General features: G+C 38.9%; 1 protein-coding gene across 1 annotated transcript in view; it reads right to left on the bottom strand.

The window, feature by feature from the left end:
* Nucleotides 1–6,849: 6,849 nt before the first annotated feature.
* LOC137615810 (uncharacterized) overlaps nt 6,850–14,646 on the bottom strand; it is a 208,782-nt gene continuing 200,985 nt past the window's right edge. The window contains exon 5 of the mRNA XM_068345501.1: nt 6,850–7,504. Within this exon, the coding sequence (XP_068201602.1) occupies nt 7,394–7,504 (111 nt within the window). The 3' untranslated portion in view covers nt 6,850–7,393. The remainder of the gene's footprint in view (nt 7,505–14,646) is intronic.

The following is a 14,646-nucleotide window of genomic DNA, read 5'->3' as shown; positions in this document are numbered from 1 at the left end:
GTGTAATGAGGAGGGAAAAATCTGTCGTTCCCAAGCTCTTTGAGAGAAATTGAGAAATGTGAACACCAAGTATTAAAAAAATTTCAAGAAATTAAATTTTACATGCCATTTTATAATCTGGTGCGGTAATTTTTATAAGTACAGTTTTATTCCACTTTTAGTAAAGATATTGGAGTAAAATATTTTACTACAAATTTGTAAAAAGTTATAATTTTGAACGAACACAAGCATATCCGACACTGAGAGGGTAGATGGCATGGCAAAGAGTATTTCATCAAAGAGCAACCAGTGTGAATCCTTTGTAATTTATTGATGTGTCCAAATATTAAAAGGAAAACATAGAAAGCACGTCTAATCTCATGAGAAAGTCCGATAGGCAATAATCAGAAAAGGAAGATCAAGTCTTCCGTTAACAGTACAGCATTAGGATTGAAAGGTTAGAGATCTCTTTTCAAGAGTGCCTCCAGAGCAATGCCCACCAATGTCATTGCGGCTCTGATGCTGCTACATTTTTATGATTCTTTTCTAGCTTCAAGGGGTAGTGACCCCTTGGTCTAACCGATGCGCTCTTATTGGCTTGTCAACTTAGCCAATTTACATTGAATGCCTCTGAGGCATGGCTATGTGGCATTCGCTGTCCAGTATCAAAGACTACTAACATGATGGGTATGTATGTAGTGCAGGGTTGAAGAGCAGCATTACAGTTTTCCCATTTTCTTGTAAACGCTACAGTATTGTTAGTTTTTTCAGGATATAGTTTCTATTGTCAGTTCGTTTTCGAATTTAATCAGTTTTTTTTTACTTTTTTTATTGACGTAGAAGTGATACAAACAATGCTAATTTTTTTTTTTATCAAATTTGATTATATATATATATATATATATATATATATATATATATATATATATATATATATATATATATATATGTTTTTTTTTCTTTTTTAAGGTATGGGTATTTCTAAATGTGTAACCCATAGTTGTTTTAGGTGCTACTTGTTCTATTGTACATCAAAAAATACATAAATTCCCTAGTAAGGAAACATACAGTACATTACTATTAGTAGACAGATCATGGGGCTACACTAGCTTGCAACATTATTATATATAACAACAAAATGCAAACAAGAAGTATCATATGGATAAAAAATAAAACAACAGTATATACATAAGTTTTATATTTTTTCCTCGATGACAATCTCATATATAAAAAATCTATCTTTTTCCAAGTTCAGTAACTGCTATCTTGCTAATAGAGTTATTGCCAAGAATCACTTTCTTACCTTTTTTAATGTTGCTATATCAGATTAACATAGAGGCTGTAGGTAGATCATAATTTGATTCATTTAATAGCATCATATTTATCTTGTATTTACAATATATACATCTTAAGTATCAAACAAGAACGCATTAGATAACTAATGTCATTAAATAAATAAATACAATATATCCAATTGTGGACTTCTTAGACATTCATTTACAAATGCACAAAGAAGTTTCGCCCTTCGGGCTTCACTACATAAAGGCTAAAGTGATGTACAGCTACAACCACGCGGAAGATGGGTAACAGAGTTTGTCAACATCTAAACAACATTTTCTCGAATGCATTTGAAAACGATACGTTAAAATCATTGAAAATCATATCATTTAGTCTTCCAGAAATACTACTCCATGGAATTAAATTTTTCGTTTGAGTGTGTTGAATGTTTACAAGCATGCGCAACTTCAAGGGTTATATTTACAATCCTAATTCAATATTGGTATTCGTCAGTACGAACACCACTTTACCTCAGAATAGCAATAATTTTTATGCAATATTTAAAACTTTCGGATGATTTTAATACATATTTAAACTTAATATAGATCAACAAGGAACCTTTAGAAACTTGAGATGAAACTTTTGACAAATGAATGCAAAGAAAAAATTTGATAAATGTTGGTAAGAATGTCGTTCCTCCATTGACAAAATCGGATACATCACATCAACACAGTCACACAATTGAGTACTACGACGTATGGCCTACGGTGCTACATACTGTGGCGATGTCCCCCAGACAACCAGGAGTGGACACTGTGGCTGTGCCCCGGGTTGTAACCTACCACATCACCAAAAACATCATCGACTTCTTGGACATCGGGGATGTCAATTTCTCTTGACATCTATTGACGTTGCAGTTCTTTTCATCCTTTTCTTTATTCGGTAGTAGGGAGATTATTGGGTATGTGTGTTTATTCGTGAAATTTATTATTATTTGGTAGTATTGGTTATTTTCTGCTCCTTTTCCTTCGTGGTTAAAAGTCAGCTGTATCATGGGATAGCTTGGATATTGAGGAGCCCATTAAACAAAAACAAGATATAGCACAATTTAAGCTCTAAACTAGAGGATCTAATCTTGTATTGTTTTATACTGTAAATAATTAAAGATTTTTAACTTTTGTCTTTTCAAGAATTTTAATTGCTGTCTTAATAGCTTAAAATGACATAATTTGATCTAGAATGGGGAAACCATTTTAATAATCAATTTTAGAAGTATAATAAAAACTGGTTTTTGACTATTGTAAACAACGATTCAAACATTCTAACGATCTAGTATGGGTAAATAATGTTAATATTTACATTTTAGAGGTGTAGTCAAAGTTTATTTTGGTCTAATAATTACACTAAAAGACTTAGGGAACTCCCCCTTTATATTTTTAGCTTGTAAGCCATCTATTAATGAAAGAATCTAGTGGACGATTGAACCGACGTGTCACAAAATCTCCAAAGAAACTAACAACCTCGATGACCATTCTGCTTAGGATAATGACCTGACAGACAGACAGACAGACAGACTTTAAGACTGGCGGGGGATGACATTCACAGCTATTTGATCCCCCGCGGAGAAGGTATTGTGCGAGAGAATTATACATTACGCTGTATATATTAAATGCTATAACAAAGGTGAACTCATAATATGTGAGAAAAGAAGTTCAACGTTCGCTACATACGTTATTCCTTGGTAGGGAATAAAAACAACAATGACAACAACATTTGTTTAAAAGTGGAAAGTTTGAGTCGTAGTATTGATTAAAAAAATAGATAAATAAGAGATTAGATCTATGAGTAAAACCGTAGATCTATAATAATCTTTAGTAGGATTTTGTATGCATATTTACACACGTGCATATACAATATATATATATATATATATATATATATATATATATATATATATATATATATATATATATATATACAGTATATTCATATACTGTATATGTATGTATAAATATGTCTACAAACTGGTAGCGGAAGAGAAGCCATTTTTTTTTCAATTTACTAAAATTGAAAATTTAGGTACTAATTAGAATTTGGCTGTCGAGACATTTCCCCCACAAATACTAAAATACACGATAGGTGGCAGAGAAAACCCAAGAACTGGTTCCTAAAGATAACCTCTTTTATTTGGTATTTTTATGCGTCTGATAACAAGACGTGTTCAATAATCAATCAGATGGTAAGATGTTAGGCATTAATTTTACTGACGTCAAAAACCACAAATAACCGGAATCCTTTCCCGCGTGTTTGGTAGGAAAACACATTTCGAAGCTAGAAGCGTATTTTCCTTGAAGTTGGTAGGCAAACGCATCCTTATCCAGTTGTCAGTTTCTTATTTGCTTAGCCATTTGAAAGAGAGCTCTTAGGAACCAGTCGCTTAGATTTTCCTCACCTATAAATTCATAATCTGCATCTTTTGCGTTTTCATGTGGAAAACGCAAAGATCTTATTTGATTTTTATTTTTCACAAATTATCATCAAAACAAACAATACCTGTGTCTTGTGACTTAATGCTATTTGTCCAAGTTTTTAATGATCTGTTATAATTTTTATATTTCCCGGACGGAACGCAGAGAAACAGCATGCTTTTATTTCCGTGCATTATCATTTTTATTCCCGAAATGAAAAAAATCGCAAATTCTATAGAGAAAATGTTAACTTGAGGACGACTTGCAACTGACTGAATTAATTCCAAAGACAAGAGTATCGGCACTTCTGTTTTACCAGTTTTTGCCATAGCACTCATTACTCAAATTCTAAAATTATTGTCTCTTGCAAAGTTAAGAAATTCCATGAAAAAAGGGTAATTTGAATTAGCTGAAAATGAATAATTCGTCAATTTATATTAATGATACCGAATGAAGTAGGGCTATCCTCTTGTACTTTGGTTTTTCTTGAACAGGTAGTTTCCAGAAGTCACAAAACAATAGAAATTTTTTTATTATTGAATGCAATCATTAGCTAATTATAGACTTTGTATAATTAAAATAAATAATTAGGTAATAAACTAGCCGGGTCTGTGCGTTCCATCCGAAGAGCACAAGGCACAACAACCGAGTTTGTACCGATGTATAAAAGGTTTGGGTACACTTTTCTTCATTTTTTTAAAGTTAATGATCATCATCATTCATCATTTGTGTGCACTTCATGATTGTAATTCGCACAGGCAATTCTACTGAAGATTTTTTTTTTTACTCTCGAAAGCTGTAAGAAAACTGTACCTTTCCTTTGATTTAACTTATCCCTATACAAGAAAGTTTATCGCCAACGTCGGTAGAATGCCACTCACTGTTACCAATGACTCGCGCTTGACTAGTTGAAGAGATAATGAATCGTTCTTTTACTGACTGGTAATATTGACCACCTCAATAACTAAAACATAACATATATTAAGCAAAATAATAATTCTTTCATTTCCATATATTCCTTTTGCCATTAAAGTAAACAACAACGCACATGACAGAAATGTAACCATAACTGAGAATTGCATGTGTACCACAGTTATAAATCACAGAGTTCATCCATAAACCATTCGTTGCTCTATAATTTCACAAAATCTGCCAAGTTTGGCCGGTTGTAAATCGTCTAGCGTTCGTTGACTTCCAAATTTTCCTTTTCTTCTTCTGCAGGTACACGGGAATGTCTCTCTCTCTCTCTCTCTCTCTCTCTCTCTCTCTCTCTCTCTCTCTCTCTCTCTCTGTTTAATTATTATTTCCTTAAGTAGCATCTGTCTTTTCTTTTTGGAAATCTTGCATCTACCGACGTTGGTTTCAAAAGTTTACTATCAATCTTTAGGTGCTATCACAGGGTGCCGGACTATTATCACAGTCCATGTTATGCCACATAATACCAAAAGCAATGCTGATATATAGAAGCTTTTCCGAGGATAGAGGACTTTATAATATAGTTGTAATCGCATACAATTCATAAATATAAGCAATATCATATTTCACCCAATGATTGTATGACGTACATGAAATACATTATAGGATATTATAGAGCTTGTTGTCCATATGAAATACGTTATTTATAATGATTTTGTAGTATTTTTGAATGAAACTATCCCCGAAAGCAATCTATTAGTAATAATGGATTTCATAAACACATGGCCGATTAAGATGAAAAATTTTTTTTTTTTACATTAAATTGTCAATAAAGTGGCCCTACTTATGATTCAAATCACGTATTATTTACTTCAACTAACAAGGTTTCATAAGGAACGCTGTAAATATTGTTTCATAGTTTGTAAAAAAATCTTTACTTAGAGTTAATTTGTCTACATCAGTATTATAAGCATTGCTTTCGGTTGTGCATATTATTGTTGTGAAGTCACGTATTTTATTGCACAGTGTTATGGGACGAGAAACATTGAGATTTGCAACATAAATTGTTGCATAGAATTGTGATTATTCGAATTTTGATGCCAAACACTTCAGTTTGTTACGAATTATTGCTTTCTGAAAAGAATGCATTCTCGTCCCGGCGTAAAAGCTACACAAAACTATTATATTGTATTAAAGCTCTGAAACACGTAACTTGAAAACGGCGATATTCTTAAGTCCAAAGTGCATCATCTATTACCCACAAAGTTAAGGTGTGTTTTCGCAGGCAGGTATTCAAAGGCCAGAACATAAAAATACAAAACTCTTGGAGATGGTATCTAATAGGAAAAATCGCGGAAGCAGGTCGTATTACAAAAAGACTATTTATCGATGACAAAATAAAGTAACCTGCTTCATTAACATACTGCAATAGGACATCCTACACTACGAACGGGAGGGATGTCCTAAAATGAAGGAAATTAGCATAAAACGCATCTCCTGTCCACACTAATTTTAGAACCACTTCATAAAAATGGTAAGTATAAAACAAAAGCATTTGTAGTTCTTACAAAAATATGGCACACATTTTTTTATATTTTTCTAGTTTTTTTAATGCTCGAGTACATCAGAAAATTCTATTTAGTTCAACAATATTTCTAAATAATCCGTATTTTGTGTTTTCACTCCATTCAGGAGATTTGTACATTCACAAATATATACTCTGTATCATAAAGCGTGAAATGCTTATTTCCAGAACAGCTCCTGGATACCTGATAATCCGAAAAAAAATTGTAAATTTAATTGGTGACACTTTCAAGTCTTATTTTTCTGGACGTAAACTGAGTTTAAATCTATCAAATATTTTATTATAATCATAGCATCAAATTTTTTTCTTGCCATTTTTGTTTTCCTCAAAATTTTCGGCTAAATCGAGATCGAAGAGCTTAGTTCCAGAGATGTTGAATGTACAGACAGGGACTCGATGCATAAAGAAACTTCCATAGTGGTTATACGGGCATACAACATTCGGTAGTGACTAGATCGTCAGCCGAAAATCCCTATGAAAATGCGTCGTAAGATTGCTTTCATTAATTAAGGAAAAAGGTTAGGCAAAGAATTCGTTGCAATACAATTGCACACAGCAGTATCTTTTCTTTAACTTCTAAAATTATCTTGGCTCCTTTAACACGGTTCGAGGTAAAAAAAAAAAAAACTGTCCCTACCACAGTACTCGCTTTTTGTGATGATCAAAAGAAAGGACATACTTAATAGCGACTCTTACATATGCAGTACCATAGGAATTTTCTCATTTGTGACTTAGTTTATTGTCAGTCTTTGGTAATGTTTTCGATCGGTTATAATACAGTATCACCGGATTCCTTTGACTAAAGGAGTCTCATCATGGAAATCCGAGTATCGTCTCTAGTGAGAAAGCTGAGCTGTATTTGAACATGATTAAATTAATAAGACCAGAAAATGCAGTGGAATGGTCAAGGGGTTACTTGCAGGAAAGACATACCATTACTAAAATAAATTCGAGGTTACCATTCATTAATTGGAGGCTATAATTCTCATCAGAAACAGCAGTTTCTTTAAACTTGTTATTCCAAGAAAAAAAAATCATAATCAGCTATGGTATTAGAAAGAAGATTAAATGTTCAAATACCCCTCAGCTCTCGGTACCTACTTTACTGTCCCTTGAGGAAAATCCTAAGAAAATACTCTGTCTTTAAGCCAAGCACCGCACTTGAGGATTATAACTTGAGGACAAGCTCTGAGAGGATCTGTGTGTAATTGTGCTCGACGTTGAGTGAAGGTAGAGATATGGTCCTATCGCCATCTCTGAGGTTCACCATCTCTAGGACCTGGAAAAAAACAAGAGATGAAGCGTCTGATGACAATAAGAAATATGCAAGACTATGAGTAAATACTTTCAATTCCAAGTGAAAGTTCTTTCAAACAGGTATTAATAATCTTAAAAGAAAAATTTTTTGGGCCTGCACTTATTGGATAGGAACTTGAAAGAAAGTTATCTGGCGTAAACTTAAATAAAAGGCATTGATGGTTAACTTGAACAAAATCTGTCGTGGAAGAAATACAGATATGGGTCAACACAAAAGACATTATTTACAGTCGTAAATTTTGAAATAAAACGCATTCCATAGTGAACTTGAAAGACTTATCCATGAACTTAGAAAAAAAAAAAAACATTTATATTAACATAAGAAAAATTTATTTTTTTTATGGTGGTGAAATGGGCCACAGTTGTCCTTAAGGAACTTGACGAAATAAATTTCCCAATAGAAGGATAGTACCGTCAGTGCACCTCGTGTGATGCACTGTAGGTACTGCTTGAGGGTCGTTACAGCATTCCTTCGTTCCCTAGCGGCACTTGCTTTATACCCTTTCAATTTACTTCCGTTCATGCTTCCTTACCTCCAATTTATTGTCCAACATCTTCTAAATTTTACCTCGTTGTGTAATTAATGTTTTATCTAAAATGCTCGTCTGTGCTGAAAGAACTCACAGGCCCTAGCGTCAGGCTGTCGTTGCGAACTTGAAAGCAAGATATCGGCCTCGAATTGAGATAAACATTAAATTTTAAGAATAAGAAAATATTTCTGATTTTTGTAAATATTTTACTGTACGTTTTTATACCTTAATTTTCATTTTCATTACACACTATTACGTTTCATATTGCCATATTCATTAATATATTTTTTTTTCACTCGGAGACTATGCCTGTAAGTGGGTCTTTACCTTAAAAAGGGGAAGGGTTCTTTCTAATTAGCATCTCTTCAGTCCCAACAATATAGCTTTCTACCTTACCTTGTACTTTTCATACATTCCTTTTAACATCATCCTAATTAGCTCTCCAATTATCTTCTTCTATCTTCAATCTACACTTTACCTTTAAGGCCCCTTCCACATTATTATTATTATTACTTGCTAAGCTACAACCCTAGTTGGAAAAGCAAGATGCTATAAACCCAAGGGCTCCAACAGGAAAAAAATAGCCCAGTGAGGATAGGAAACAAGGAAATAAACAAACTACTAGAGAAGTAATAGACAATCAAAATAGAATATTTTAAGAGCAGTAACAACATTAAATTAGATCTTTCATATATGAATTATAAAAACTTAAAAAAAAAACAAGAAGAGAAAACATATAGAATAGTGGCCCGAGTGTACTCTCAAGCAAGAGAACTCTAATCCAAGACATTGAAAGGCCTTGGTACTGAGGCTAATGCACTACCCTAGACTAAAGAACGATGGTTTAATTTTGGAGTGTCCTGAAGGAGCTGCTTACCATAGCTAAAGAGTCTTTTCTACCTTTACCCAGAGTTAAGTAGCCACTGAAAAATTACAGTACAATAGTTAAGTACTTGAGCGAAGAAGAATTGTCTGGTAATCTCAGTGTTATCAGGTGTATGAGGATAGAGGGGAACGTAAACAGAACAGGCCAGACTATTCTGTGTATGTGTAGGGAAAGACAAAATGAGCTGTAACCAGAGAGAGGGGGTTCAATGTAGTACTGTCTGGTCAGTCAAAGAACCCAATGACTCTCTAGCAGTAGTATCTTAACATATTATGGTGCCCTGTCCAACCTACTATTACTACATGAGGGTCAAATGCACGAGGGGTAGACATTGCTACTCTATTTGTGGTACAGGTGGCAATCAAAGGTGTAGATGATGTCATAGGAAGCCACAGGGAATCCATCTTAGTGTCTGAGCCCATTGTTAAGGCACTGGATGGGCGCCTGATTTAAGACTACATTGCCTGGCACAACTCTGACTGCACTCTGCCCTCTGCCTAAGTCATATATTCGCCTGTATGTACCTAACTGCATGTCTTGGACTGTTTTGTGCCACCCGTATGTCATACGAGCATACGTAGTAACGACATTTCTCTTTTTTGTATATATTATCCTTTGTATCTTTGCTCTCCGATCGCACTGACAGCAACTTGTTTTAACCTATCTGCCTACTTCATTGTTAACTGTTAACAGAACTGGTAGCCGGTTTGACAAGAAATAGCATCTTTGTATTTTGTGACCTTCTTACCCGGGACCTAGTGTGTATATATACTCGATGTGTCGTGATAAAGTTACTCGGTTGCATTCATCTCGCCTTTAACTCGCAACCTACTCTTGGCCCATCACATTGGTGATCCCAGAATGCGACTCACTCCTCCCGCCTTCCCCCCCCTCACTGTTACTATGGTGGACTCCATGGAAGTTGGCCCTGCCGCATTCAAACTTTCATCGTTTGCCAAAGGAGAGGCGTTTGTTTGGTTCCAGCGTGCAGAAGTCCCGTTTCACATCAAGGGCGTGACTCGCTCAACCACCAAAGCAGATTATGTTCTCGTGGCGATACCCGAGGACACCTTCCCGGAAATCTCCGAGTGGCTTTGTGAACAAGGTGACACCCCAATATCGTATGACACCTTCAAAACATACCTTCTGCAGCAGTATTTGCCATTGCCAGCCACCCGTATAGCAAAGCTTTTTCAGCTCTCTCAACAACCGTTGGGGGACCAAAGGGCTTCGCTCACCCTCAGGGAAATGACCAGTATCGCTCGCCTGCAATCTGCCGCAGACAGCTCTCCTCGTGAGGTGAACCTACTTCGTGCCCTTTGGGTACGCCGTTTACCCAAACCTGTACGCGCTGCCATACCCGATGTCGATAGTTTACCCATAAAGGACATGATGACCAAAGCCGACGCCCTTATGGACAGCCACTTCACAACCTTCAAGACCTCTATCAAAGCCTCCACTCCTGGGAAAGAGGATACCTATTGAACGTCAACCGAAGCTGACGTGAAGGCCGTAGGACACACACGCCTACCCCTTGACATGCCGGAGCGGCGACAAAGCCACCCATCACCCACCACTCGCTCGTGCCCCAACTAACTACTTCTACAGCCACTTACTGGCGCCCATTGGCCGCAGTTTTCCTACTACCACTCCAGATTCGGGGCTCCCGTGAAGAAATGTGCCAAGGATTGTCAGTGGCCAAAAAACGTGTCGGTAAGCCATTGCTGGTGGCGGTGGCCTCCCGTGTTTCTAATCTTTTCTTTTTACATGATGCAGGAACGGGCGTGCGATTTTTGGTAGACACGGGTGCATGTCGTTCTCATTTGCCAAGGATACGACGTAGTCTGTCTAAGTCTGCCCACGTCTGCCTTGTAGCTGCCAACGGATCTGCGATACCCACCTATGGTTACGAGAACCTCACATTATTGTTTGGGAACGGCAAATTTAATTGGAAGTTTCTCGTTGCTGACATCATATTGCCAATCCTCGGTGCGGATTTCTTCTCTCACTTCCACCTTCTGGTCGATGTTTCCCACTGACGATAGGTCAACGCAGACTCATACATGTTGACACCTCTTCAACCCACTCCCTCCAACCTCGCTCTCCACATCAGTGCACCCACGGATGCCTACGCCCACCTCCTCACGTCATACCCAGAAGTTTTCCGTCCAGAACTTCGCCAAACGCCCACGGATCCTGCTAAACACGGTATTTATCACCATATCAAGACGACAGGACCCCCCAGTCTTCGCCAAATTCAGATGTCTGGCACCGGATTGATAGGGAGCCACCAAACAGAATTTCGCCGAAATAGAAGAAATGGGCCTTTGCCAAAAGGCCTCTAGCCCATGGTTGTCACCCTTACACATTGTCTTGAAGATAAACGGCTCCCTCCGTCCGTGTGGGGATTACAGGCGCCTGAACATGTAAACAGAATCGGATGACTACCCCCTCCCAAACATCGCCGACGTGACCTCCTACCTGTACAAAGCGAAGGTTTTCTCCACACACAGGACCTCCTGAAGGGGTATTATCAGGTGCCTATGAACCCAGAGGACATCCCCAAGACTGCCATCACTACTCCCATCGGTACATACACCTTCAATTACTCCTGTTTTGGCCTTCGTAATGCTGGGGCCACTATTCAACATCTTATGGATGGCATCTTAGGGGACCTCCCCTTTTGTGTATGTTATGTGGACGACATACTTGTGTTCTCTTCCTCAGAACAGGAACACCTCCGTCACCTGCGCATCGTGCTCGACCGCCTGCAACAAAATGGCGTTGTAGTCCGGTACGACAAGTGTACCTTTAGCGCCAACGAAGTGTCGTTCTTAGGGCACCGCATCACTCCTGAAGGAATCCATCCCCTCCCCGAGAAAGTAGCAGCCGTTCAGAACTTCCCCACTCCCTCAACCGTCAAAGCACTGCAGGAATTCTTGGGCATGATCAACTATTATCACCGTCTTCTGCCAGCCATTGCCCCCCCTCTTGCTCCCCTCTACGCCTCCTTCAAGGGCAAGCCAAAAGACCTGAAGTGGGGTCCCCTTCAAGAAGCAGCCTTCTGCAATGCAAAGAATGCCCTATCAACCGCTGCTGCACTCAGTTTTCCCATGCCACATGCCCCTCTCCTCTCCACTGATGCCAGTGACGTCGCTATTGGTGCCATACTTGAACAGGTGGTCAAAGGCTCGCCCCGCCCATTGGCCTTCTTCAGCAAAAAACTGTCTTAGACAAAATCGGGTTATTCTACCTACGATCGCAAAATGCTGGCGGTGCACTTGGCTGTCCGTCACTTTCACCATTTCTTAGGAGGTATGCCCTTCGTCATTCGCGCAGACCACATGCCTCTAGTGCATGCCTTCACTCAACAGTCTGACGCCTGGTCCGCCCGTCAACGCCAACATCTCTCCGCTGTGGCTGAATACAATTGCACCCTTCAACACGTCCCTGGGTAAATGAATCCCGTTGCCGATGCCCTGTCAAGAAACACGTTGGCCGCCGTTCAACTGGGATTGGATTACAACGCCTTGGCTGAAGCCCAACGACAGGATCCAGAGTATTAAGTATGTAGGACATCCTGCACATCCCTTCGTTGGGAAAACGTCCCCTTCGACGACTCCAACACCACCCTCCTCTGACGTCAGTACTGGTAGACCGTGACTGTGGATTCCTGCTCCCATGCGCCGACAGGTGTTTGATTTCATTCACGGCCTTTCACATCCCTCGCGCCATTCTACTGCTCAGCTACTGAAGACGAAGTTCATTTGGCACGGCATTACTAAGGATGCTAAGGATTGGGTCCGCGCATGTACTTCTTGCCAAACTTCCAAAGTACATCGACACACGGATTCAGGAGTGGGCACCTTTCCTCAACCTCAGTGTCGTTTCGCCCACATTCACATCGACGTTGTAGGCCCCCTACCAACATCACAAGGACATCGTTACCTGTTTACCGTCATCGACCCCTCCACTCGGCTTGAAGCCATTCCTGTGGAAACTGCAACGTCCGCCTCATGTACATCTGCCTTACTCTCAGGATGGATAGCAAGATTCGGTATCTCTGAGCATATTACTTCTGACAGGGGTACCACTTTCACCTCTCAATTGTGGATATCATTAGCGAATCTCCTGGGCATCACTGTATATCAGACAACTGCCTACAACCCCGCTGGCAATGGAATAGTTGAACGTTTTCATCGAACCCTCAAAACAGCTTTGATGTCCTGCTGCAAAGACTCCAACTGGTTTACTCAGCTTCCCTGGATCCTCCTGGGACTAAGGACCACTCCTAAAGACGCCCTGGACGTCTCGGCAGCTGAAATGGTGTATGACAACCCATTGGTCATCCCTGCTGAATATTTTCCTTTTGCAACCTCCTCCGACAATCTCCACCGCATACATCACGTCTTGGAAAAATTTACTCCATGCCGCCAGACTTACAAGCCCCCAGCGAAGCACCACATACCGACAGACTTGCACTCTGCAACGCACGTCTTCCTACGCAACGACACTAGCAAGCCACCGCTAATGCCCTCTTACACGGGCCCTTTCCTTGTGATCCGACGCAATCCGAAAGCATTCCTAGTAAATATTCATGGCAAAGAAAACTGGGTGTCCATTGATCGTCTAAAACCTGCTTATCTCCTGCCAGATGACCCAACTACAGTTCGCCTCTTTAGATCAGGGCGTCCTATTCAGCATGCACTGTATGTCATTCTTGGGGGGAGCCATGTACCCCCCGTATGTCACACGAGCTTACATAGTAACAATATTTCTCGTTTTTGTATATATTATCCTTTGTATCTTTGCTCTCCCTTCGCACTGACAGCAACTTGTTTTAACCTGTGTGCCTACTTCATTGTTAACTGTTAACAGAACCGGTTGCTGGTTTGCCAAGAAATAGCATGTTTGTATTTGTGACCTTCTTACCCGGACCTAGTGTGTATATATACTCGATGTGTTGTAATAAAGTTACTCAGTTGCATTCATCTCGCCTTTGATTCACAACCTACTCCTGGCCCGTCACAGTTTAATCTGGTAGCACTATTTCAAAGTGAGAGAATTACCCGTTGATATACTACCGCTAGAGAGTTTTGGTACCCTCTGACTGTGTGGACAGTACTACATTGTATCCTCTCTGGTTACTGTTCATTTCCCGTTTGCTTACACATACACCGAATAGTCTGGTCTATTCTTTACACATTTTCCTGTCCTCATACACCTGATTACACTGAGATTACCAAACAGTTCTTCCTCTCTCAAGGGGTTAACTACTGCAATATAATTGTTCAGTGGCCACTTTTCTCTTGGTAAGGGTAGAAGAGACTCTTTAACTATGATAAGAAGCTCTTCTAGGAGGACATTCGAAAACCAAACTATTAATCTCTAGTTTTAGGTAGTGCCATAGCTTCCATATCATGGCCTTCCACTGTCTTGGGTTAGAGTTCTCTTGCTCGAGGGTACTATTCAATCTTATTTCTCTTCCTCTTGTTTTGTTAAAGTTTTCATAGTTTATATCGAAAATATTTATTTTGATGTTACTGTTCTTAAAATATTTTATTTTTCCTTGTTTCCTTTCCTCACCTGGCTATTTTCCTTGTTGGAGCCCCTGGGCTTAAAGCATCCTACTGTTCCAACTAGGGTTTTAGCTTAGCAAGTAGTGATAATAATAATAATAATAATAAT

The sequence above is a fragment of the Palaemon carinicauda genome, chromosome 22, assembly GCF_036898095.1.
Source record: "Palaemon carinicauda isolate YSFRI2023 chromosome 22, ASM3689809v2, whole genome shotgun sequence".
NCBI lineage: Eukaryota > Metazoa > Arthropoda > Malacostraca > Decapoda > Palaemonidae > Palaemon > Palaemon carinicauda.
Note: the sequence above shows the minus strand (reverse complement) of the source record. Positions and strands in the feature narration are given on the sequence as shown.